General features: G+C 44.0%; 1 protein-coding gene across 2 annotated transcripts in view; it reads left to right on the forward strand.

The window, feature by feature from the left end:
- The window catches only part of LOC130017871 (phospholipid-transporting ATPase IB-like), a 688232-nt gene that overhangs the window by 660788 nt on the left and 1168 nt on the right, over window positions 1–26276 (forward strand). For both annotated transcript variants that reach the window (XM_056108642.1, XM_056108649.1), the window contains exon 36: window positions 20617–20708. In XM_056108642.1, coding sequence (XP_055964617.1) covers window positions 20617–20708 — 92 coding nt within the window. The remainder of the gene's footprint in view (window positions 1–20616; window positions 20709–26276) is intronic.

Below are 26276 nucleotides of genomic sequence, written 5' to 3' on the forward strand. Positions count from 1 at the left end.
ATACGAGATACTGACTTTTTACTCCAGCCAACCCACTGGCAAAGGATTGCATGTATCTTCCTTTTGTTTTTAAATCTTTCCCATATGCTCCAAGTCTCTTTCAGTTCAAGAATTCCTAGATAGGTCGTTGGAGAAATAGTACTACTGTGAGGTGCTTGTCATGTACGCACGGGCACAGGTTTGATCCATGTTACCCCACATGGTTTCCAAGCCCTGCCACAAGTGATCCCTTAGTGCAGAGCCAGGAACATCCCAGATTCCAGCTATTCTGAGGCTACGAATTTGCTAATTTCTTTGGAAAACCATTACCTAGCCATTGGATAAGACAGTGTGGATGAAATGTCCTTCGTTTTTACTGGAAATCTCCCAGGTCCTGCTAGAAAATCATGACATAACCCTTTTCACTCCTATGGCCTTCCTCCCACTATCCAAAACTTTTGTGTTGAACAGACTTCACACTCTTCTCATATAAGTTTTCCTATCTTAAGGTCCCAGTTTTGATGGCTAAAGGAGACTGGATAACCAGGAAACTAGAAGAATCCATCTCTTTTATTTTTGGGAGTGGAGTTCCTATTAATATTGAATTCTAAGCTGCCTCAGCCTACCTGTCCTCCAACTTTCCCTGTAGCCTGAGTTCTTTCTTAACATATCTTAGTTCTCTATCTATAAAGCCAGAGGTGTTTTGCTCAACTATTTTCTAGATTTTTGAGTGCACTTTCCTCCCCTGGAGAAGAATTGGGACGTTGTTCCTATTTCATCATTGTTTTAAGAATGACAGGAATTGCTCTTGGTTGCTATTAGAAACCCCATTGAGTCCTGGTGGAGAGACATTGTATAGGGGTTAAGATGCATGCCTTTGTGTAGCCAAGCTCAGTACTATTCCCAGCACCACAAGTTTTCCTGAACTAGGTGCAGCCCAGGTTTCCCCTGAACACTACTAGAGCACCCCAGGTACCACCAGCACTCCAGGATCTGAACAGCACTACATTCCTTGACCCTCACACTGAACTGATGGCTTGCTTGTCCGAGAATCAACAGTTGGCATCCGAGTTCTCCTGAACACCTGGTTGGGAAACTTCGTGAAAAATATGTCACTGAATCCTGGGGTCAGTGCTGGATGTTGTGGACAAAGGTACAGAAAGAGGCTATCGGGATTAAATTACAAGGATACACAAGAATAGGGTAGTGAGTAATGGGGCTGGAGCTGTAGCACAGTGAGAAGGGCATTTACCTTGCATGTGCCCAACACAGGTTCAGTCCCAGGCAGCACATATGGTTCTCCAAGCCCCACCAGGAGTGATCTTTGAGCACAGAGCCAGGAGTACTACCATGTGACCCCCAAACAAAGGACATTGAGTTGTGATCCAGGCTAGTGAATATAAATCACCAGTGTCATTTTTTGGTTGTTTTTGTTTTGGTTCCACACCTGGTGGTACTCGAGTTACTCCTGGCTCTGCCTCAGGTATAATACCTGGCAGGCTCTGGGTACCATATGGGATGCTGGGGATCAAAACCCATGTTGGATGTGTGCAAACACCCTACCTGCTATACTATTGCTCGGGGGAAGCTCATGAAGTTTTATGGAGTCACCATTTCCTCTTTGTCCAGCCCCTGGTAGATGATGTGGAGAATACAGAGAAGTGTTTACATAGACCCAAGCAGAAAGAATCGACCCTCTTCTGATACATTCTGATATCCTAACGGAACAGTTTTGATCTCTCCTGATTCTCCTGGCCTTCCATGAGCCTGGAACCCTAGTGGCATCTCTGTCATGTCTCTCTCTCGGCTGCTCTCCTGAAGGTCTCAGGGGCACTTGGAGACTCAGAGTTCTCCAAGTCCAACAGGTCTCATTCTTCTTGGTCTTTCCAACCGAGCCTATTCCCATCTGTTCAGGATGCAGCTTTCGTGCTAGCTCTTCTTGATGCTTTTCTGACCCTTTCCGAGGCTCTGGTCTTGCCTGTTTTACTGCTGGAGATCCCCAGTGACTCCTCTTACTTCCTGTCATCAGGTCACTGTGGAGAAATCATCACAGAGATTGGGTCTCACACAACTTTGTTTCAGCCTAGAATCTCACACAATATCTATTCTGTTTGGAGACCCAATGAATAAATTAAGTTTTTCTGTTTTTTTTTTTTGTTGTTGTTGTTGTGGTTTGATTTGGGGACCATACCTAGTGGTACTCAGGGCTTACTCCTGGCAGGGCTCCAGGTTATTCCTGACAGGGATGGAACTGGGCTGGCAGCCTGTGAGGCAAGTACTTTTCCTGCTATACTGTCTCTCCAGCCTGAGAAATCATGTTTTAAAACAGGTTGAGTATGTATTGATGGAAGATTACTACTATGCAAGAGAATAATTTAGGAAAAGCTTCTGCATCATAGTACCCCTGCCACCAAACTGTAAAACATATTTTGTTTTTGTGTATTCTAATGCTCTTTCATTATGTAAGTGCTTTTTGTGTTAAATTAATAAATTTGGTTTTGCTTTTTTTTCTCTATCTCTGGCACATTATTAGATCTGGAATTTACTGTATCCCAAAAGGTTCTGTTGCCCTTATATTAAGATTAAAATATGTAAAATAAGTTACCAGTGAGAATCTCACAGTCTGAAATATCATTGTCTGAATTCTTAAAACTAGCTTTTGATAAATTGGTGGATATCTGGCCTCACCTAACAGAAAGACAAGTTTGGAACAGATTTTTTTTCTTAAGGAATCTGTCAGATGGTCAGATTTGTGTTTTGAAGATTGACTAGCAATAATTTAAAAATAATTTTCTAAAAATACTTACTGGTTTTGGCTTCTGTTGTAGTGTCAACTGACTCCTGCCAACTGCAGCTACGGTCAAGGCCCACAAGTCAGATTTGAAGTTATTTACTTTATTCCCCATCTTTTTGCTAGTTGGAAATTATGCCTGTGTGAATTTTGCAGGAACAACTTCATAATAGAAATGTGAACATAATTCACTGTTCCCCAGGTCTGCTAGGGCTGTCTTCTCCTTAAACACCACTCATTATTTGAGCCAGAAGCATCTCCCCATGCACTAAGCATCCTCTAAGTAGAATCTGTTCGTTGGGGTCTTATATGAAGTCAGATTTCACCATCATTGCTGGGAATTCAGGAGAGTACTAGAGTTGCAGGCAAATTCTGGTTAGATATCATCTTTCCTGTCTATAGAACCTAGTTGGCACACGCTTAATTCAAGATAGATTTAATCAAACTAATTCCAACACTTAATTCCAACATCCCACAACTGACCATTGCAACAATTACCAACAGTCAGGTGGTGGGAAGGAATTTTCATTGTCATGACCCAGTCCCCCTCACGTGTTTTCTTAACTGATTTTTTAAATAATTGGGGTAAGATTGGCATAGTATACAATTTACCACTTTGAAGCATACAGTTCATTAGAGTTTAATACATTTGCAGTGTTGTGCCACAATCTTCTGTCTTGATCCAGAATATTTTCATCTTCCCCAAAGGAAACCTCACATGCCTTTAGCAGTCACTTCCTCTTCCCTGCAGCCCTGGTTGCCAGTTCTCCTCTTTCTGTCTCTGTATATTTCTCTATTCAGGATGTTTAATATAAATGGAATCTTATTTATGTGAAATGAGATGTTTGGGGGTGTTTCATATAAATGGAATATAAATGTGGCCTTTGGGTCTATCTTTGTTCACTCATTCTAATGTCTTCAAGGTTCCTTATGCTGTAACCCCTGTCAGCACTTCATCCCATTTATGGGCTGACTAATATTCTTGAATATGGCTATATAACATTGAATATGGCGATATCACAGAGAAAGTTCTTGTCCAGAGGGATTGCTCTATGGCAGGCAATCCCTTTATAGCTTGATAGCATTTGGGTTGTTTCCATCTAAATATGTTTGAGTCCATTTTCACTTCTTTTGGATCTATACCTAGAAGTAGAATTGCTAGGTGTTGCAGTAATTATAGTGAATAGTATTGAAGGGTTTTGCAATCTTGCCAATAATGTGCAGGGCTTCGTATTGGCCCGTATCTCCTCCAATCCTTTCTATGTTTTCATTTGTTTCTATCGTCATCTAGTTGGTGCTATGTATAGTCACTTTGTGTTTTTCCCAAGACCAATGATGTTCAATACTTTTCAAGTACTTATTGGCCATCGTGCTTGGTTTTTGGTTTTTTTGGGGGGGGGATCAACCCCCATTTGAGTTCATTACACATTGTTTTACCTTTTTAATTGAACCACCATGAAATACAGTTACAAACTTGGTCTCTATTGGGTTTAAGTCATACAACAGTCATACAGTGTTCCAACATCCATCCCCTCCAGAGTGTACATTTCCTACCACCAATGTCCTGAGTTTCCCTTTTCCTTCCCACCACCCCTCGTCCTCCAGAGCCTGCCTCTATGGCAAGCAATTCTGTCTCTGTGTCTGTCTCTGTCTCTGTGTCTGTCTCTCTCTCTGTCTCTCTTTCTGTCTCTCTGCATCTGTCTCTCTCTCTCTCTCTCTCTCTCTCTCTCTCGCTCTCGCTCTCACTCTCACTCTCTCTTCCTCCCCTGCACCCACCCCCAGTTCTGGGCATTATAGCTTGCAGTACAGGTACTGAGAGGTTATCCTGTATATCCCTTTACCTTTCAGAATTCAGTTCTTGTCCAGAGAGATAGCTTCCAACTATTGTTGTCATAATGGTCCCTTCTCTATCCTAACCTTTCTCCCGCAACCCCACACATGCACTTATGACAAACTTCCAACAGTGGACCAACCCTCCCAGCCGCCCTTGTTTCTATTGCCCTTGGGTATTAGTCTCATACTGTTACACTCATTTTTATTAGGTTATTTGTCTCTGTACTGTTGCATTGTTAGAATTGTTAATGTATTCAGGATCTCAAATTTTATCAGATGATTCATGAAAACTCTTTTATTTTCTGGTAGTCTTTCCACTTTGTTGAAAATGTCCTCTGAGACTCCAAATTTTTGGGTTTTGATGAAGTCCATTTACTTTTTTCTTTGTTGCCTCAGTTGTCCTATCGAAAAAGCCACTGCCAAGTTCAGTTATATGGGTTGACTTTTGTGTTTTCTTCTAAGATTTATTGTAATTTTGGGGAGAAAGAACTATACCCAGCAATCCTCAGACCTTACTCCTGACCCTATGATCAGGGATCATTCCACGCCATGCTCAGGGGACCATATGCAGTACTGGGAACCCAACCAGGGTAGTCACATACAAAGCAAGTGCGTTACTTCTGTAATACTGCTACAACCTATAAGTAATGGAGCATTTGGCGGGGGTGGGGGGGTAATTATATTGGGGGAGGGGAGAACACGCCTGCCTGTGCTCAGGACCTACTCCTGTCTCTGTACTGAGGGATCATTCCTGGTGGGTCTCAGGGGACCATATGAAATGCCAGGGATCATCCATGCTGGCCACATGCAAGGCAAGTACTCTACCTGCTGTACCTGTCTCCAGTCTTGATTTTTTGTGATTTTTATGATAACTGTTCGATTGTTCTGGTCAGCTCAGTGGCCCAGATAGGCTCACCATTCCCACCTCTGGGGATAGCTGGGACACAGGCAGCCTGGCAGTGCTCTCCTTGGTCTGCTGGAAGTCCAGGGCTTAGCCCTAGAGCAAGCTTGCAAACCCCCATGAGTGTGATCTGTTAGAGCAAGTAAATCCTGGCCCATAACGGCATCTAATCCCACACTCATGAGGTCTGTGAACAGTATTTCACGTCTCATTCCCTAACGATATTAATAATAGTCTTTCTGGATCACTCTTACCCACTCCCAGTACAACCTCCCTGCATTGCAGTGATGTCCCAGTCCTGTTCCCCTGAACGATATGGCTCAGGTTCACAGATATCAAGGAGGGGGTAAATCTTATTTGTGCCCAATGGTTCGAGAAGCTCTGAAAGCTGAGGTGGATGGAGCCCAGCTTGGACTTCCTAGTACCTGAAACTTAGGCGCAAGACCTGCAACTAGCAGAGAGATTGGGCAGGAGTGAAGGTGTCCACCTTCATGAGGTGAACCGACAGCTCTACCTCTGTCACCACAGTCTCCTGAGCACTGCCAGAAGCAATCCCTGAGTGCAGAGCTAGGAATGAGCCCTGAGCATCACTGGGTGAGACCCCAACTCCCATAAGTAATCATAACCAGGAACTGGAAGATAGCAACAAGAGAGGTGGAAGCTGGATGTAGCCAACCCGCTGAGGGGGTAGGGGTTCCCACTCCCGCCTTCACCCCACTAGCATCTCAATTCTGGATCTCTGCCCCACTGTTTCCTATGGTTGGGGCCACACCTGGCAGTTCTCAGGGCTTACTCCTGGCTCTGTGCTCAGGAATCACTTCTGGCTTAGCGGACCAAGTGGGGTGCTGGGGATTGAACCCAGGCTGACCACTTACCCCCATGCATCTCTCTCCAGTCCATCGTCCTTTACCGGGTGGGTGGAGGCTACGGAGTACACAAGCAACCTCACTATGATAGGCCACCAGGTCGAGATCACAACAAGTGTAAACAGAAGCTTCCCAGAATCCCATGCCTGGGATTCCCTAGGGGTTTGGAGTAGCAGATCCCTCTAGGCTCAGGACCTAGACCGATAATTCTTTCTTCCTTTTTTCCTTCCCTCCTTCCTTTCTTCCTCTATTCTTTCTTTTTTCTTCTTCCTTCCTTCCTTCCTTCCTTCCTTCCTTCCTTCCTTCCTTTCTTTCTTTCTTTCTTTCTTTCTTTCTTTCTTTCTTTCTTCCTTTTTCTCCCTTCTCTTCTCTTTTCTCTCTCTTTCTATCACTCTTTCTCTTTCTCTTTCTCCACAATCCATGGACAGACCAGACAGCACAGCAGAGACAGGAGCTGAGAGACCAGTACTGGCTGTGGAAGCGGCTCTGTGGGGACTGGGCTAGGTCCAGGGAGCTGGTCCCGGGTAGGTCATGCTACATGCTCATGGACTGGTCCTGATACCCAGACTTTGCAAAAAGCTCTCTCAGAGAGAGGGACAGACCCTCAGAGGACTCCTCCCATTTTCAGAAGGCTACTTCACTCTAGAACCCGTTTCGGGGGAAGAAGGCTAGGGGCGGAAGGTGCAGTGACTCCATGGAGACATGAAGCAGAGAAACCTCCTGTATTTTGTGCTGGAAGTCAGGATCTGAGGAAGTCAGAGAAAGCAAAGGCACCCACCGTCTCCTCAGAGATCTTTCCAGCCAGCTCCTCTCTCAGGCTCTGTGGGCCAGGTGCCGTTCCCCCACTGTTTCTTGCTTCTTGAGGTTGATTCTCTCTTCAGTGACTTTTTCCTCACCTCATGAGGAGCTTTGACACCCTGAAGTTGGTCACACCCAATGTGGTGAGGCATGGGACAGTGCTGTGAGTTCAGATCTCAGTGAGTACAATGAGGCTATCCCACGGCAATGCCTTGGCATGCCCCACTTATGTGTTGTGTGGTCAAGGGATAGGATCCCCGTCAGTGTCCTCTGCAAACTGTTTCCACCGCAGCCCTTGAACAGTGCATCCATAAACCCAAGCTCTATGGGGTAGTACATGGCTGCACCTCAGCCAGAAGAATCTTCTGCGTTTCCTTATCATTCCCACTTAACTCCTTCACAACCAGCACATTGCCCACGGCTGTGTGTCATCTCAATGGCCTGACTAGAGAAGCCCATACCCAACACACCACCACAGGACAGGTCACTTGGTCTGCAGGGAGTCGCTATTGGAACTGCAGAGGTGACTAAGGTCACAGAGGGCCTTCTTTTGAGAGAGCCAGGAACAGGAGATTGCATCCAGTGAGCATCTTCTCAGCACCCCCTGCAGATTCTCCATGACATCCAAGGTGCTGAGGGTAACAGGAGAGGCATCCTGGTTTAGGGGAGCAACCACCACAATTGGTTCAGGGTTATGTTCTGTGGAGGCCACATGCCTTGCTTGTCTCACTGATCATATCTCCCACTTCCTCTGTTCAGCGTGTGGATAGGGGTCCTGTTGGTCTCCAAATGCATTCTGAGGCAGATGGTGTTCAGTGTCGGGAGTAACATGCATTTTGTTGACCCCTTTCTCTTGCACTATAGTGGTGGAATGGGAGCAGTTGTCCCCCAGAAACAAAGGAACCAGGTAACCCCACATGGACATGAGTGTGGTAGGGTAGAGACAGGAAAGCTGGTCCCATACAGGTCCCCAAACAAGGGTGCCTTCATCATTGTGGCACCTCCCACAGCACAGTATAGAGGGCTGTCCCAGAGTAAAGACATCCTCACCCTCAGCCATCACTTGTCATATACTTTGCAAATCACTCTGGGTAGTTCTTGAGCTCTCCAGCCACCACAACCAGTCCATCATTGACAGAGTATACCTGTGGTGGAACCTTCCAGAATCTCCCACCCCAACCCACAGCAATCCTTGCAGCAGTAGAATGGACCCCTTCTGCCCCCATTTTTTTTTCTTGTAAAGTCAGTTGGTGAGGAAATTCTGGCTTCTGAACCAGAAGGGGTCTCTGGAGGAGAAGGGAACAACAGGTCACTCCCCATCATCTTCACAGGTCGGATAAGCAGGTTCAGCCGCAAACCACCTAAGAGAGCCTCAGGTTGCCTGGAGGCAAACCCCAGGACCAGCCCAGAATTTCTAGCACCTCTGGTTCAGGCTGGCTTCCAGGCACTCACCTCTCTTTAGTTTTATAGACACATGCCCTCTTGCAGATTCCCACAGGGGCTTGTGTCTGGAATGGATTGTACTCAGCTCCAGAAACTCGTATTCCTCTGGAGTCTCCTATGCAGACACACACACACACACACACACACACACACACACACACACACACACACGTTTAGAGGGCTGGTGACTAACTCAGAAGGATGCACAGCTGCCAAGTTAGCAGCAGCTCCTTCTCCCTGACAACAGTGGAGGTTTTTAACTCCTATATTTAGGCCTTTAATCCTATTTGAGTCCATTGTTTAATTATAGACTGTAAGTATCCAACTTTATTCTTTTTTTGCATATAGAAATTCAATTATTTGCCAGACTTTGAGATTGTGGTTCCCATCATAAAGGATCTCAACATCTCAGACAAAAATCAATCAGCCATAAATTCTGTGGGTTTATTTTTAGAGTCTGAATTTTTTTTTATTTTTTTATTTTTAGTGAAAAACCATGAGGTACAGTTGTAGATTTACAATTTTTTGTGCTTGGGTTTCGATTATACAATGATCAAATACCCATCCCTCCACCAGTGCCCATTTTCCACCACCATGGATAATATCCCTCCCACCCCATCCCTCCCATCTCACCCTACCTCTGTGGCAGGGCAATCCCTTGTGTTCTCTCTCTCCTTTTCAGTGTTGTGGTCTGCAAACGAGGCTTTGAGTGGCAAACATGTTCAATTCATAGTCTACTTTCAACACGGATCTCCCCTCCTAGGAGGATCGTCCAAACACCCTTTATTTGGTGCTCCCTTCTCTATCTGAGCTGCCCTTTCCCCTAGAATGCCTGGCTGGCCTCTGAGCTATGGAGTAATCCTCCTGGTGTTGATCTCAGCGATTCCTGGGTATTAATCTCATATTTTGTTTCTTTATATTCCCCAGATGAATGCAATCTTTCTATGTCTATCCCTCTCTTTCTGACTCAATTCGCTTAGCATGATACTTTCCATGTTGTACCACTTGTATATAAATTTCATGACTTCATCTTTTCTAACAGCTACATAGTACTCCATTGTGTAGATGTACCAAAGTTTCTTTAACCAGTCATCTGTTCTTGGGCATTCAGGTTTCTTCCAGGTTCTGGCTATTGTAAAGAGTGCTGCAATGAACAAACAAGTGCAGATATCACTTCGACTATACATTTTTGCCTCTCTGGGATATATTCCCAGGAGTGGTATTGCTGGGTCAAATGGGAGCTCAATTTCTAATTTTTTGAGAATCGTCCATACTGTTTTCCAGAAAGGCTGAACCAGTCGACATTTCCACCAACAGTGAAACAGTGTCCCTTTCTCACCACATCCGCGCCAGCATCAGTTGCTTTTGTTCTTTTGGATGTGTGCCAGTCTCTGAGATGTGAGATTGTATCTCATTGTGGTTTTGATCTGCATCTCCCTGATAATTAATGATGTAGAACATTTTCTCATGTGCTTTTTTTCCATTTGGATTTCTTCTCTGAGAAAGTTTCTGTTCATTTCATTGCCCCATTTTTTTATGGGGTTGGATGTCTTCTTCTTGTGGAGTTCAACCAGTATGTTGTATATCCTTGATATCAACCCCTTGTCAGATGTGTGTTCGGTGAATATCCTTTCCCATTCTGTAGACTGTCTTTGTATTTTTGTCACTGTTTCTTTGGAGGTGCAGAAGCTTCGTAGTTTAAGATAGTCCCATTTATCTATCTCTGTTTTCACTTGCTCGGCCAGTGGCTTGGCATCTTTGAAGATAGCTTTAGCTTCAATGTCATGGAGGGTTTTGCCAACTTTGTCTTCAAAGTACCTTATGGTTTCTGGTCTGATGTTAAGGTCTTTAATCCATTTTGATCTTACTTTTGTACTTGGTGTTAGGCAGAGTTCTGAGCCCACTTTTTTGCATGTAGCCGTCCAGCACAATTTGTTAAGGAGACTTTCCTTACTCCACATAACTTGCACCTTTATCAAAGATTAGATGATCATATGATTGAGGGGAGATGTCAGTGTATTCAACCCTATTCCATTGGTCTGCAGTTCTGCCTTTGTTCCAGTACCATGCTGTTTTAATTATTACTGCTTTGTAGTACAGTTTGAAGTTCGGGAGGTTGATTCCTCCCATTTTCTTTTTCCCAAGAATTGCTTTAGCTATTCGTGGGGGCTTATTGTTCCATATAAATTTCAGGAGTGTTTGATCCATTTCTTTGAAGAATGTCATGGGTATCCTTATAGGGATTGCATTGAATTTATACAATGCTTTCGGCAGTGTTGCCATTTTCACAATGTTAAGTCTCCCGACTCATGAGCAGGGGATATCTTTCCATTTCCTCATGTCCTCTTTTATTTCCCGAAGTAGCGTTTTGTAGTTTTCTTTGTACAGGTCCTTTACTTCCTTAGTTAAGCTGATTCCTAAGTACTTGATTTTTCTGGGGCACAATTGTGAACGGGATTGTTTTTTTCATGTTGCTTTCTTCTCTCTCACTGTTTGCATATAGGAAAGCCATGGACTTTTGGGTATTGATTTTATAGCCAGCAACTTTACTATACAAGTCTATTGTTTCTAGGAGTTTTTTGGTGGAGGTTATTGGGTTCTCTAAGTATAGTATCATATCATCTGCGAATAGTGAGAGCTTGATTTCTTCCTTTCCTACCTGAATGCCCTTAATATCTTTTTCTTGCCTAATCGCTATTGCAAGTACTTCCAGTACTATATTGAACAGCAGTGGAGAGAGTGGGCATCCTTGTCTCGTACCTGATCTTAGAGGGAAGGCTCTCAGTTTTTCCCCATTGAGGATGATGCTTGCTGTAGGCTTGTGGTAGATGGCTTTAATTATGTTGAGGAAGGTCCCCTCTATACCCATTTTGGCTAGGGTTTTCATCATAAAGGGGTGCTGGATCTTGTCAAATGCTTTCTCTGCATCTATTGATATAATCATATGCTTTTTATCTTTTCTTTTGTTCATATGATGGATTATGTTGATTGATTTCCGAATGTTGAACCATCCTTGCATCCCTGGGATGAATCCTACTTGGTCATGGTGTATGATCTTTTTGATGAGTAGTTGGATTCTATTTGCTAGTAGTTTGTTGAGGATCTTTGCATCTGTGTTCATCAGGGATATCGGTCTGTAATTCTCTTTCTTTGTGGTATCTCTGTCTGCTTTTGGTTTCAGTGTGATATTTGCTTTGTAGAAACTGTTTGGAAGTGTTTTTGATATTTCAATTTCGTGGAAAAGCTTAAAGAGGATTGGGAGTAAGTCCTCTTTAAAGATTTGGAAGAATTCACTACTGAATCCATCCGGGCCAGGACTTTTGTGCTTGGGGAGACTTTTTATTACCATTTCAATTTCCTTGATGGTGATAGGTCTGTTCAGGTATTTCAGGTCTTCTTGATTCAGCCTTGGGAGTCTGTAGAAGTCTAGGAATTTATCCATTTCCTCGAGTTTTTGATGTTCCGTGGCATACAGTTTCTCAAAGTACTCCCTGATGATCCTTTGAATTTCTGTAGTTTCTGTTGTAATGACCCCCTTTTCATTTCTGATTCGGTTTATTAGGGTTTTCTCTCTCCCTTTCTTTGTGAGTTTTGCTAGAGGCTTATCAATCTTGTTAATTTTCTCGAAGAACCAGCTCTTGGTTTCATTGATCTTTCGGATTGTTTTTTGGGTTTCCATCTCGTTAATCTCTGCTCTGAGTTTTATTATTTCCTTTCTCCTGTTCGGGTTGTGCTCCTTTTTTTGGTCCTTCTCCAAGCTCTTAAGCTGTGAGGTTAGGTTACTTATGTGTGCTCGCTCCTCCTTCCTGAGGAATGCTTGTAGAGCTATAAACTTTCCTCTTAACACAGCTTTTGCTGTGTCCCATAAGTTTTGGTAACTCGTGTTCTCATTTTCATTCATTTCTAGGAATCTTTTGATTTCCTCTTTGATTTCCTGTCTAAGCCACTCGTTGTTCAATAGAGCACTGTTTAATTTCCAGGTGTTTGATTTAGTTTTCTGTTTTTGTGTGTGATTTACTTCTAATTTCAGTGCATTATGGTCTGAGAAGATTGTTGATACAATCTCTACCTTCTTAATTTTATGGAGGCATGTTTTGTGGCTCGGCATGTGGTCTATCTTGGAGAATGTTCCATCTACGCTTGAGAAGAATGTGTATTCAGCTTTTTGTGGATGAAGTGTCCTGTATATATCTAAGTCCCTTTCTTCCATTGTTTCCCTCAGATGAAGTATGTTCTTGCTAAGCTTGAGTCTGGTTGATCTATCAAGAGGTGACAAAGCGGTGTTGAAGTCTCCCACTAGTATTGTGTTGCTATTGATGTCTTTTTCCAAATCTATGAGTAGTTGTTTTAAGTACTTTGCTGGTCTCTCATTAGGTGCATATACATTTATTATTGTAAGTTCTTCCTGTTGTACAGATCCTTTGATCAATAAGAAATGGCCTTCACTGTCTCTTATGACCTTCTTCACTCTGAAATCGATGTGGTCTGATATTAGGATGGCTACCCCAGCTCTTTTATGGGAGCTGTTTGCCTGTAGGATTGTTTTCCAGCCTTTGACTCTGAGTCTGTGTTTGCTTTGACTATTGAGATGTGTTTCTTGCAGGCAGCTGAATGTTGGGTTCAATTTTCTAATCCATCCTGCCACTCTATGTCTTTTAATTGGTGCATTTAGCCCATTGACATTGAGAGAGATTATTGTTATGGGATTTTGCCCCATTGTTCTGTTGAAATTTGGTGTATTTGAGGAGCCTGTCTTGCCTTAAAGTAGCCCATTTAGTTGTTCTTGTAACCATGGTTTTGAGTCTATGAAGTTCCTGAGCTGTTGTTTGTCTATGAAACTGTGTGTTGTTCCTTCTATTATGAATGAGAGTCTCTCTGGGTAAAGTATTTTTGGAGAGGCATTTATTTCACTGATTTTTTTTCACTATGTCTCACCACTGTTTGCGGGCCATGAGGATTTCATCAGAAAAATCAGCTGTGAATTTTAAGGATGCTCCTTTGTAAGAGATTTCTTTCTTCGATCTTGCTGCTTTCAGAATTTTGTCTCTGTCTAAGGTTTTGGTCATTTAGATCAGAATGTGTCTTGGGGTATTTTTATTCGGATTTCTTCTAGCTGGTACCCTTCGGGCCTCCTGAATGTGGTCACATGTTTTCTTCAGCTCTGGAAACATTGTAGCAATGATGTCTTTGACAGTTTCTTCTTCATCAATGTTTTCTTCCTTTCCCTCTGGGACTCCAATAATTCTTATGTTACCCCTCTTGGCTTCATCACGAACTTCTCTTGCCATCTGTTCCTGAATTGTGAGTCTCTTTTCCATTTTCTGCTCTTGGACTCTCCTGGAGAGTCTCTGAACTTGATCTTCGAGCTCACTGATTCTGTTCTCACCAGCTGTTACTCTGCTGCTGAGGCCTTCCACTGAGTTTTTCAATTCGCCTACCAGGTTTTTTAGGTCTGACATTTCCGATTGCATTTTCCTCATTTCTGCCTTCAAATCCTCTTGTCTTTTATTGGCATTGCTTTCCATTGTTTCTTTTAGTTCCCGAAGCATCCTAAGTAGCTCCCTTCTGAATTCCTTGTCAGAGAGGTTGTCTAACACTACAGTACTGTTGATGTCTTCTGGGTTAGCCTCTTCAATAATAAAGCTTGGTGGGCTTTTGCGTTGCTTTACCATTGTGACAAGTGTGGTTTAGTCCTTCACATTTACTGTTGCTATTCTGCTTGATATGTAGTGTGAGTTGAGATAGGCTTATGAGTTATTGGCTACTGTGTTTCTAGTGGCTGAGCTAAAATAGAGAAGATTCCATCTAAGAAGGCAGCTTATGGTTCCTAGGGCATATGTAGTAAGAGAAAGTGTCCCTGCACTGGTACCTGATTGGAAGGAGGAGAGGGGTTCCCTTCAGCTTTGTTGCCGAGCCGTGGGGTTCAGTTCCCGTCCCACGGAGATCAGGGGAAAAAACCAGCTATGCTATGAGATCGAGTTAGCTGCGCATGCTGAGAGGGTCCCAGGCCCTGGAGGCGAGCTGTACCTGATTGGAAGGAGGAGAGGGGTACCCTTCAACTTTGTTGCCGAGCCGTGGGGCTCAGTTCCCGTCCCGCGCAGATCAGGGGAAAAAACCGGCTGTGCTATGAGATCGAGCTAGCTGCTGCATTCTGAGAGGGTCCTAAACTCTGGAGGCGAGCTGTACCTGATTGGAAGGAGGAGAGGGGTCCCCTTCAGCTTTGTTGCCGAGCCGTGGGGCTCAGTTCCCGTCCCGTGCAGGTCAGGGCCAGTCTGAATTATTTTACTTTGATTTCTACATCTTTTCTTATTCCAGTACTGTTTTTATTACTGTAGCTTTATATTAAGCTTTGAAATAAGGAGTGAAAACTTTCCTACCTTCTCTTTTCCAAGATTTGAAATCCCTTGCAATTCTATATGAATCTTTGGATATATGTTTCCATTAATGCAAAAGAAAAAATCCATAGAATTTTGGTTGCAGTTACCCATAAATTTGTTGAACAAAAGTGATGAAAGAGGGAGCTTTGTCTAGCTGTTCACCAGTCTTCACCACTACCTGTGAAATTACTCTGTTGAAAAATTTCCCTTCCACTCTTGTTTCTAAGTATTTTTATCACAAAAGGGTATTGGATTGTAACAAATGAGATGACTACATGATATTTCCTTTATCTTAATCAGTATAACATATGAAATTGATTGATCTTTTTTAATAATCCTCTCATTCCTGGGATAAATTTCACATTGTAACATCATGTATAATACTTTTATTATACTAAATTTATCTATCTGGATTTTGTTGAAGATTTTCTTATTTGTTTGAAACAAAATTTTCATAAACCCAAATTTTTCTTTCCAATACTAATTTATGCTGTTTTCTCCATCTTTTCTCATTTTTCATATCAATGTAACTATTTGGGCACTCTTTACCCTTTTTTCTATGCCTTTGTGAGTACATAGATATGATAACATATAAATGACAGAAACCATAGAAGGTAAATGTATAGGAGGTTAGTTTTATCACCTGTTTTCATTATTTTTTGAACACGTTTGTTTATGAGAAATTATAACAATGATTATTTACAGTGATATTTTCTACCCAAAGAGGAAAGGGAATTGGTAAATAATGTTTCCTGACATTTTAGTATTGGAGTCCATGGAAAAGTCAGTGCTTTGTGTGCCTCCAGGAAGATGTTTTGTAAACAGGAGTATTATTTTCATACCTGAAACTCAGTCATATCCATTCTTATCTTAAAAGTTCCCATTAAAGGTTGTTTCTAAGGACAGCAACACATGGGAAAGAACAATTCTGTGATCTTATTCTGTAGCCATCATGTCAGTAATTGGGTCAGGGAAATATAAATTATTCATGGAAACCAGATAGAGTCAATACGGTAGACTGAGCCGACTTAGAGAGAACTTTTCCAAATGTATAGAAATAGCGGGGGAAAGAAATATGAACAAAGAAAGGCATTCAATTCACAGTCAAGTTCAAAAGAAAGACCAGGAGACCTAGGTAGCAGAAATGGAGACACATCAAAGCCTGCATGATAAGAGAGAGCTGGAGCCAAGAAGGCCACAACAGGGTATGAGACCTTATAAAGGTTCTGAGGCTGAAAATTCTGGAATGGATGAGGAGAGAACATAAAATCTCAAGCCCATGTGAGATAGAACAGGACATTCATTATACGCAAAGCTGCTGATTTTGTAGGATCTTTGTTTTTAGTGAGACATAAACTAAAAATACTGTACTCACTAGATTGACAATGAATGAATTATACTATATTCCCAGGGAGATGTGTAGAAGAAAGAATCATTCACTAGAAATGGGAAGAGCTTATTATCCGTAAATTCTTATTTTGGACTATCCCCGAAGAAAAGATAATAATAGAAAAATTGGTGTGATTCATAATGCCCTGGCAAAGACATAAGAAAAATCATCATAAATAATAAGTCCATAACTCATTTACATTATAAGGGAGTCACCATGAAACAGAGTTATTTCTTTCTTCTTAAGAGGCATTTACTTCTAAGGACATTTATTGGCTCCCAACAACTGGATATGCAAGAAGTGTCATTTAAAAGTCTACAAAATATTGATGAAATGAGAATATGGGGAATTTTTAAGGAATATAATTGTATGTAAGAACAGGTAAGTTGATAAGAATGAACTTGAAGAGGGTAGTAATTAAAGCATGCTGTGGTCAGTTAAAAAAAACCATTAGGTAAAGCCAAAGGGAGAAAGGATATTGAAAAATGTGAAGATTTGGAGATGGCAAAGATAGATATGTGTGCCACTATCACTGTCACTGTCCTCCCGTTGTTCATCGATTTTCTCGAGCAGGCCCAGTAACGTCTCCATTGTGAGACTTGTTGTTACTGTGTTTAGCATATTGAATACGTCATGGGTAGCTTGCCAGGCTTTGCTGCACAGGTGAGATAGTCTGGGTAGCTTGCCGGGCTCTCCAAGAGGGGCGAAGGAATCGAACCTGGGTCAGCCCGGTAGACCTTGTGCAAGGCAAACGCCCTACCCACTGTGCTGTCACTCCAGCCCATATATGTGTGTACATAATATAAATATATATCCATTTACAGTTTATATGTTGTCATGTTCAAAATTATGTCAGTGTATACACATTCATAATTAATAAACATAATTATGTTCTAAAACATGTACATATAAAGTAGAAATGTATAAGCATATAAAACAAGAGTATAAAACATAGAAGATCATCTTGTGGTAATAGTAGAAAGCAAAAAATGGAATCAGAGAATTGTAAAGGATTTTACATTTGAGTTTTGCTTCCTAATTAAAAACAGAAGTACTGGTAGCATCTAGGCCTGATGCTGAAATTTGCTAGACTTGCTGGAAGAACACAAAGAACCATATACTGCACCCAAGTATGTGAAAGTTCCAAGTCTCCCCAACAGCATATGTATGTAACTTTACATATGATAGAGATATATGACATAATATGTTCACACACATCCCTTGATTAATGTGCCTTTCATACTTCCATAAAGATGGAAATAAGTTGTGATTCCCAGATATTTGGGAGGTCTGCACCAGAAAGTGACATCATGGGTAGGAGCTGAGTCCACACTGTCCCTCCCAGCCCCAACTCTGTCCACATGTGTGGATGTACCCGTCCACACACTGCAAAAAGCACCCACACAGGTCTCAGTATACAAACACTATCAGGTCTGTTTTTATTTTTTTAATTATTTTTGTTTGGGGCCACATAAGGACTTACTCCTGGCTTTGCACTTAGGGATCACTCCTGGAAGGCTTTCGGGGAAGGTATGATATGAGATTCCAGGGATTGAACCCAGGTCAGCCTGGCATACATACTACCTGTTGTACTATCTCTCCAGCCTATTAGGTCTATTTTTAAAGGTCAGGTGATAGACTGGGTTCTGGGCACCTATGTCTCCTTGTACCCCTTGCCATGTGGAGGAAGACCTCAGGATTGTGGATTCATGGAATTATATGGTCAAAGTTAGAGGTCATGACCTGCTAATGCTTAGTGGGTTACTAGACATTCACTCTGCTAGTTCCTGACTTTCTCTGGGTGCCATAGTTCAGGGATAGGATAGCAGTGTGACCCTAGGACAGGGGCAGTGTGACTCCTACGCTCACCATCCAGAGCAGGTGCCCAGCATGGCCCAATGAGATTAATTTGTCCCATGGACAACAATGCAAGGCTTGGGAGAGCCACTGTGAAAGGATGGGAAAAACTGGTGCTTTTCCTCATCATTCATGAGACATTTTGCAAGGTCAGCTAGCTGAGACTTATCATTGATTGAAGATGAATTAAACATTATCCTTTCCACAAGATTGTCAGAAAAGGTGCTCTTCTGAAAACCCAAATACAAAATGAACCCCAGCTCATAGAATTTTCACTCATTGTATTATAGTACCCAGGGCCTCTCCTCTTTTGAAGGTCCTTGGATGAACCTGTGGTGTGACTGTCGTCAGAGGAACCACTCCCTCAGCCTTGACTCTCTTGTAAAGCTGGGAGAGCTGCTTTAGAATTGAGCAAAGGGCAGCTCCTACCCTTTGGGTTCTCAGGTTCAATTACCAGGACTCCCATAGCAGAGTGACAGAGGCTGGACAGAAATATACTCAGTCACAGTTTAGGAGGCTGTGAGTTCAAGGTCGAGGTGTTGACAGAGCTGACTCCAAATTGTGATTCCTCCCAGGGTCTCTGCCGTGGGTACACAGTGGCCACATCTTGGTTTGTATTCCTAACTGGTTCTTCTAGATGTGTCTTTACCCCATTCTCCTCCTGTTAAGGACTCCAATCATATTGGAGTAGGGTCCACGTCAATGATCTCATTTTTTGGGGTTTTTTTTTGTTTTTTTTTTTTAATTTAATTTTTATTAGTGAAACACCATGGGGTACAGTTGTAGACTTACAAACTTTCGTGCTTGGGTTTTAGTTATACAGAGATTGAGTACCCATCCCTCCACCAGTGCCCATTCTCCACCACCAATGATCCCAGTAACCCTCCCCCCCCCAACTTATCCCCCCCATCCTCTGCCTCTGTGGCAGGGAATTCCTTTTTTCTCTCTCTTTCCTTTAGGGTGTTGAGCTTTGCAATAGAGGTATTGAGTGGCCATCCTGTTTGGTCTTTAACTTAAATACCTCTTTAAAGATATTGTCTCCAAATTCTGGTGGGCGGGGTTGGGGGGGGTGGAGAGGCCTTCCATCTGTCCACATATGCATTTGTGAGAAACATTTTGTCCCATCAACAGAGGTATTTTTGCAAACTCCTGTATACCATTAGTCTCTTTGGGAGCAAAGTGGAAGCAGTGCTGAAAGGTGGTCAAGTGTTAGGTATGAAACCCTATCAGTAACAGTACTGTTAACCACAGTGCAAACATTTACCAAAAATCATCTCTTGTTAAAGCAGACTGGTGGGTGAGAAGCAAATGGGGGCAAGGGGGTGGGTGCAGGGCAGTGGAGGGGAGTTGGAGAGGGCCATTGATGGAGAGAAGTGGACACTGGTGAAGGGATTGGTGTGCCTGAAACCCAATCATGAATAACTTTGTAATTCCATGGTGACTAAATAATTATAAATAAAATAACATAAAAATAAATCAGAGTCCTTTGTGAGAATTAGGCAATTTTCATGCACCCACCCACCTTCACTTTATAGCAATAAGCAGTCACTGCCTTCCAGGATAGCTTTGTATTTCTTCGTTGTGGTAAATTTGGAGGAAATTGTTTCAGGGAAGTTAGGAAGGGGGTCCTAGTTCTTGGTACATCATGATTTTCATTGTGGTTCCAAATACATATATTAAAAAAAAGATATAGTACAGAAGTTAAGGCTGTTGCCTTACATGCTACCACCAACTCAGATTGGGCCAATCTCCAGCTCTGCACAAGGTATTCTCCAGTAACACCAGGAGGATCCCTGAGCACAGAGCAAGAAGTAGCCCCTGAACACAGCATGTGTGGCCCCATACACACACACACACACACACACACACACACACACACACACACACACACACACACACCACATCAAATTCCGCACAAAACAAAACACCAAAACCCAACCCATCTCTTGCCGGGATCCTGGGTCCGGCTTCTGCCCTGGAATACAGGTGACTGGCTAGGATGAAGGTGGCTACAGATGGGATTGAGGCTTTGAAAGTATTTACCATAGAAACAGACAGATGACTCCTTGCCAAAGCGTCTTGGAAAGCCAAGGGTTCGTTTGGTATGAAAGAGCACTTGTAATACCCTCCGTTAGAGGAAGGCAGAGTTCAGAGGCGCTGTGTGCCCAGTTCCTTTGAGAAGAGCCAGCACTGCACTCAAAGTGTCACGATAGCATCTACTGTAAATAACGGGCAGTTGCAAAACTGGAACATTTTTTTCTGTGCTGAGGGAAACTTTTTAACCCCTGTCTGTTTTATTTTATGACCTGAAGTCATTCATCGAGTACCTTTGAATTGTATGAGCATGAGCCGAACACTGAAGCTGTTTTGTTTGCCTGCAGGATGAACGAGAGGGACCGGCTGTTGAAGCGACTCAGCAGGAAGACCCCCCCAACGCTTTTCCGCACTGGCTCTATCCAGCAGCCTGTACCCCGTAAGTAGAGGGCAGAACCATTTAGGTTCCAGGGACCCTTCAATCCGCACACAGAGGTGTGAGTAGAGCTTGGGTAGTGCTCATCGGGAGGGAGATAGCCACCAAGTCAGAGTCCCACATTGGAAATGGAATATATGGACTTGGCCAGAGGCAAGAACAGCTTGAATGTAGGTAATTCCCTGGGACCCAGTCAAATGACTGAATAACAAAAATCCTTAAATTTAAGATCCTGATGTGGTTAAGATTCTCTCTCCACCTCCCATTAGGGCTTTATTTTTCCTTAGGTTAGAGTGATACTCCTTTTAAAAAGTTTCCTCCAAAGATAGCAAGAAATAGAGTGCAGGGGGAGGGGAGAAGAGAGATAAGAAGCAATGGGGGCAGGGGTCAAGGGGATTCAGGCACATTGGTGTTGTTAAGGAATGAGAGAGTTTAGCTATTTAGTAGCCAAACTACAGAGTCAACAAAAGTGGTAAGACCCATGCTTTAATAACCCGATTTGAAAGGTGATAGGCTGGAGCAGGGGGTAGGAAAGGAAACCTAGGAACACAGAAGGAAGTTAACACTGGTGGCAGGATGGGTGGTAGAACATTATATGTCATAACCCCAACTATGAATAACTTTGTAGTTCACAGTGCTTTAATGAAATAAAATTTTGTAAAAATAAAGATAGCAAAAGGCATGTCTTGGTTTAACATTAGCATGTTAATGAGAATGAGAAGCTTGAGGCTCATTGGGAGGGAGGGGGAGGGGGGAGAGTCCATTATGCCTTTCCCAGGAGTTCTGCGCACTCTGCTGTGATCCTTCTCCCCTTAGCAGCAGATGCTGGACTGCAGAGCAAGGCTCACCAGGCAGTCTGTGGGGTGCTCCTGGACCCAGAGAAGTGAGGAGCAGGAGATCATGTCCCAAAGGGGGCCTCAGAGGCTGGATTTTCCCTGTGCTGGCTGCCTCCCAGCACCCAAGGGCTGTAGCGTGTCATCTGCTCCCCCATTCTGGTTGTCAGAGTGCTAGTTCCTTCTCCAGCCCATATACCCTCCCATGCACACAACCCCCCATTCTTCCACCCCTGCTGCCTAGGGGGCAGGTGATATGTCAGACACAGAATACCTAGCAGGACTGAGGCAAGTCTGGTATAACTGGCAGAAAGCTGTGGATACAGTGTAGATGATGCCCAGAACTCTCTCTGATCATGAGGAAGTTAATTTCCAAGAGCTTGATGGGGAAATTTTAGGAGTGAGCCCTGAGAAGTCAGAGCCACAGTACCTGGGATCTTTTCCTATGATGTTGTGCAAGCGACTTGTCCCTTGTATGCCTGCCCCTGACAAAGAGAGGAGAATACGCCTGGGTCTTTGGGAGGCTTGAATGAGATCCTGTACATAATGTGCCTAGAACACTGCCTGATCTTAGGGACTCCAATAAGTGTTAGATATTAGTATTTATTTTCCTAGCATACTGCCACTAGCTGCAATTTGGGCAACTCATGTATTTCTCTAAAGATGCTATTTCTTCTGAAGCCTGAGGACATGGCTCAGGCATGTGAGAGGCACTGGGTTCATTCCCCGGCACCAAAGAAACAAATACAGAGAAGACTTTCCTCACCTCTGGGGAGGAAAATAGGAATTCTAATAATATACAGCCTCCTATGGTCCTTGTGAGAGATCCTGTGTCAGTGTATAGGAATCACTTTCTCTATTCAGATACAGAAAAATGTGGGCTTGTTTCTGAAATGACAATATGCAAGCCACAGAGCTACACTGCTCTTCTGAAAAATGTTTTGAAATAATATAAATCATTAGCAGTATAATATGGAGTGCTGAGATTCAGGACCACATGATCTCTCTCTCCATACAGTCACACTGGTATATACAATATAATATGTAAATGGGGGCCAGAGAAATACAACAGAGGGTAGGTTGTTTGCATTGCATGCAGCCTTCCCAGGTTTGATCTCCAGTATCCCATATGGTCCCCAAACCCCTCCATGAGTGATCCCTGAGCACAGAGTCAGGAGTAAGCCCTAAGTACTGCTGGGTGTGACCCAAAAACCAAAACATCTATATGGAGAGTGAGAAAGAAGTAAGAACTGCTGTGGCAGAGTCATAAAATAATCTTCAAATGACTACTAAACATGTTTCTTAACTCACCACATTTTGAGAGACAAAAAATATATCATAAGTCCAAGAAATCCAAAGGCTTTTGACAACTTACAACACTGTTTATATACTCAGAATGCCTAATAAGAACCTGATCAACACATTGGAATGTTTCCGTCTCTAACGGAGAAGCTGCTGAGCAGCTAGCAACATTATGCAGTTTGTCTTGGCATCTGTGGGACCCCTGGGTTTGTCCCCCAGCTGTTTGGGGCCTCAGGCTTCCCAGGAAATGGAAAGAAAAGCCTAGTGTTGGTAGTTCTTTCACTTCCGTCTGGGCCACCAGCACGCACTATTTGTAACAGAGATCTGTGCTTCCCCGCAGTCAGATCTTCTCTTTGTCCCCATGGCCCTCCCCGCTGCTGTAGCTATTAGGAATCTGTTTCCCAGACAGGAAACTGCTACTTTCATCGAGATGTTATCGGTGCTCAGATTTGAACAAAAGCTACTTAAGGAGAGTTTTCTTCCAAGTGTAAAGAAAGGACATGTTTTCCTGGACTTCACCAAATGTTATACGAGAGGAAGACAGAATCAATAAGAAATTCTCCCACTCTTTTATCTCCTTACACACACATGCACACACACACATACACACGCTCACACACGCTCCCCCTTCCTCCTACTCTGGCTTGGCCCTAGTATTTAGGGAGCAGAAGCTTTAGGACGGCAGCCAGGGAAAGTTCCCTCGCTGAGTCCATTCAGCTCTTTCTCAGGGCCCCACTGCTCTCTGGCTGTCAGAATTTCCTCAAGATTAATGAATGTGGGCATGTAAAGAGCTGGAGGCTTCCTCTGTTCTCCCCCAGGATGCAAATGGCAGTTCAGGGCTCATCAGGCAGAGAAGTGGGGGGGGGGGGGCGCGAGGAGGGGGAAGCTCTACTTGTGTCTTTGTCAGGCTATGAGTGACAAAGGTGGCCAGCAGGTGGAGGTTAGTGGATGATCATCGTCCCTCATGATCCCATGACCGCTTCTCCCAGGTTAGCCCTGAACTCCCAAAGACCTGATTTCTAAGAGGGGTATCCTTGCTCTGCCCCCCAACGTAACCCCATTCCTTCATCCCCCTTTTGCAACCCTCTTTCTGGGTTGCAAAGTTGTTTTTCAGTCTCAGGTGAGGTGGAGCCATGCTTAGTTGGGAGACAGAGTGGTAGACAACCCCGAGGGGGACTCCTGGTCAGACATGTTGAGAATGGTCTTACCTGGGAGATGAGATGTGCCATGGGTCATCCCTGGGGTTGGTGCTACCCTGGACGGGCTGAAGAAGCACCCCACCACCACCACCAGGGGGACAAAGCCAGTCAGTGACTCCTGCATGCATCAGCGACACCCAGAAGCACCATTGCAGCTGGCAAGTGCCTAAAGGCTCCAGAGGACTCAGCAGTGAGAAGCGGCATTTCCCCTTCAGAGCCCAAGAGGCTTCTCAAGACCCGAGGTGCAAAGGCCACCCTCAGAGAAAGAGAAAAATAGGAAGAGGCTCAGTCTGGGGTGGTGATTAGGGGGTGCCTCTACAGGTACCCACACCCCCAGCTGCTGCTTCTTGTGGCCATCCTCTGTTCTGAAATCCCACCTACTCTGGCCCAGGGAAACATGGGGCTCCCAGGTCTGGGGTCTGAAGAGCTGCAGACAGGCTGGTGGATTTGGGTTTCTGAGAAATGAGTGAAGGGGAGTCAATCACCGTAAGTCCCTGGGTGTGTTCTCTCTTTCCTTGCAGTGGCCTCCAGCTTCTGATGACCCCTTGCCACATGACCCACACTGGTGGTTGAGTCTCAGCCCGGTTTCCTTAGGCTTCACTGGGACACTGCTCTCTGACACCCCAGGAGGCACCCCAGGACAGAGGAGTCACATTGGCATCTTGACTGTTATTTGTTGGGGCTATATCCAGTAGTGCCCAGAGATTGCACAGAGCTCAGTGCTTGGTGGACCACATGGTGTAGGGTCACGGAACCTGGGGATCCCTCATGCATCATTCATGTGTGTTCCCACAAGCCATGTCTCTGGCCTTGGTGCCCTCCTTTAAAATCTCTTCCTCTTTTCTACCCCCATGAAGACACTTTTTTTGGTGGAGGGGGAATCAGGGGTTACATCTGGCATTGCACTCAGGAATTACTCCTGGTGGTGCTTGGAGAACCATATGGGATCCCGGGAATTGAAGTTGGGTTGGCCACATGCAAGGTAAGCGCCCTATTCTCTGTACTATGGTTCCAGCCCAAGACCATTTTTTAAAAACATTGCTATGAGACATCTCTACACTCTAGAAACTCTTTTGTTGTCACATGCCTAAGAAACACCCCAATCAGCAGGAGGTGACACATGGGCACCATTTCTGACTTTTCACTATTCCCCTTTAAAGAATACAGCAGGGTGGTCGGAGCAATTGTACAGGGAGTAGGGTGCTTGCATTGCACAGAGTGACCTGAGTTCGACCCTTGGCACCCTATATGGTCTCCTGAGCCCACCAGGAGTGATCCCTGAGTGCAGAACAAGGCGTAAGCCCTGTGCAGTTTGAGGCATGCCCTTCCCCCCAACCACACACACACACACACACACACACACACACACACACACACACGCACACACACACAGACCATGGCAGGGAACAAACAGCTCAGCTGCAAGATTGTCACACTTTATGGACAAAATGGCATGAGCAGGGCTGTTTGTCTGTGTTGTCCCCAACACACCCCTAACTCAGAAGCATTAGCTGACAAAGGGAGTCTTTCAGATGTCCCTTGTGAAGGTTGATAGCCCTTGCCAGGGTTTCCAGATGCAAGCATAGAAGGTGCTTAAGAGAAGAGACTGTGGCCCCTTGGCCATGCTGCCCACTTGGCTCATGGCTCTGCCTCTCCCAAGGCATCTGACCTCGGGCTTGGTGGAAGAATCAGTCTGTGCCTCTGTTTTTCATCTGTGAGGTATGAAAAATGCACTTGCCTACCTCAGAGGGCTGGTGGGAAGAATAAATGAGCTATCAGTGCTGTGTGCCTGTGTGGAATGGGGCCTGAGAGCCCGGAACAGTTGCTGGCCAGCATCAATTCTATCATTATCATGATTGCCATCACTGTGATCATGATTGGAAGTGCAGGAACTGGCCCTCCTGTGGCCAGAGGGCTCATCACAGTCGCTCTTGACTTAAGCTTATGATCTTGTTCTTTATTTATACAAAGTTAAACTCTCTGCAATTTCTTATTGCTGGTCCAAATTAGTTCAATCTAGAAATAGGAATGCTCCCAGCACTGGGTGGATGGCCCTGCCAGCTTTCACTCTGCCTGATGTGTGTGTCCTGGCCTGTTTACAGCTTCATAAGTTAACCAACCAGCTTCAGACAGATTGGGACACTTCCGGAGTCTGACAACTTGCCTTTCCTCTTGACTGGTGGTGGGAAAGACAAGGACCAGTGACCCATTGTTTATGCTTACTGGCTCGAGCTCAG

The sequence above is a fragment of the Sorex fumeus genome, unplaced genomic scaffold (genome assembly GCF_029834395.1).
Source record: "Sorex fumeus unplaced genomic scaffold, SorFum_2.1 ptg000008l, whole genome shotgun sequence".
In the NCBI taxonomy this organism is placed as follows: domain Eukaryota; kingdom Metazoa; phylum Chordata; class Mammalia; order Eulipotyphla; family Soricidae; genus Sorex; species Sorex fumeus.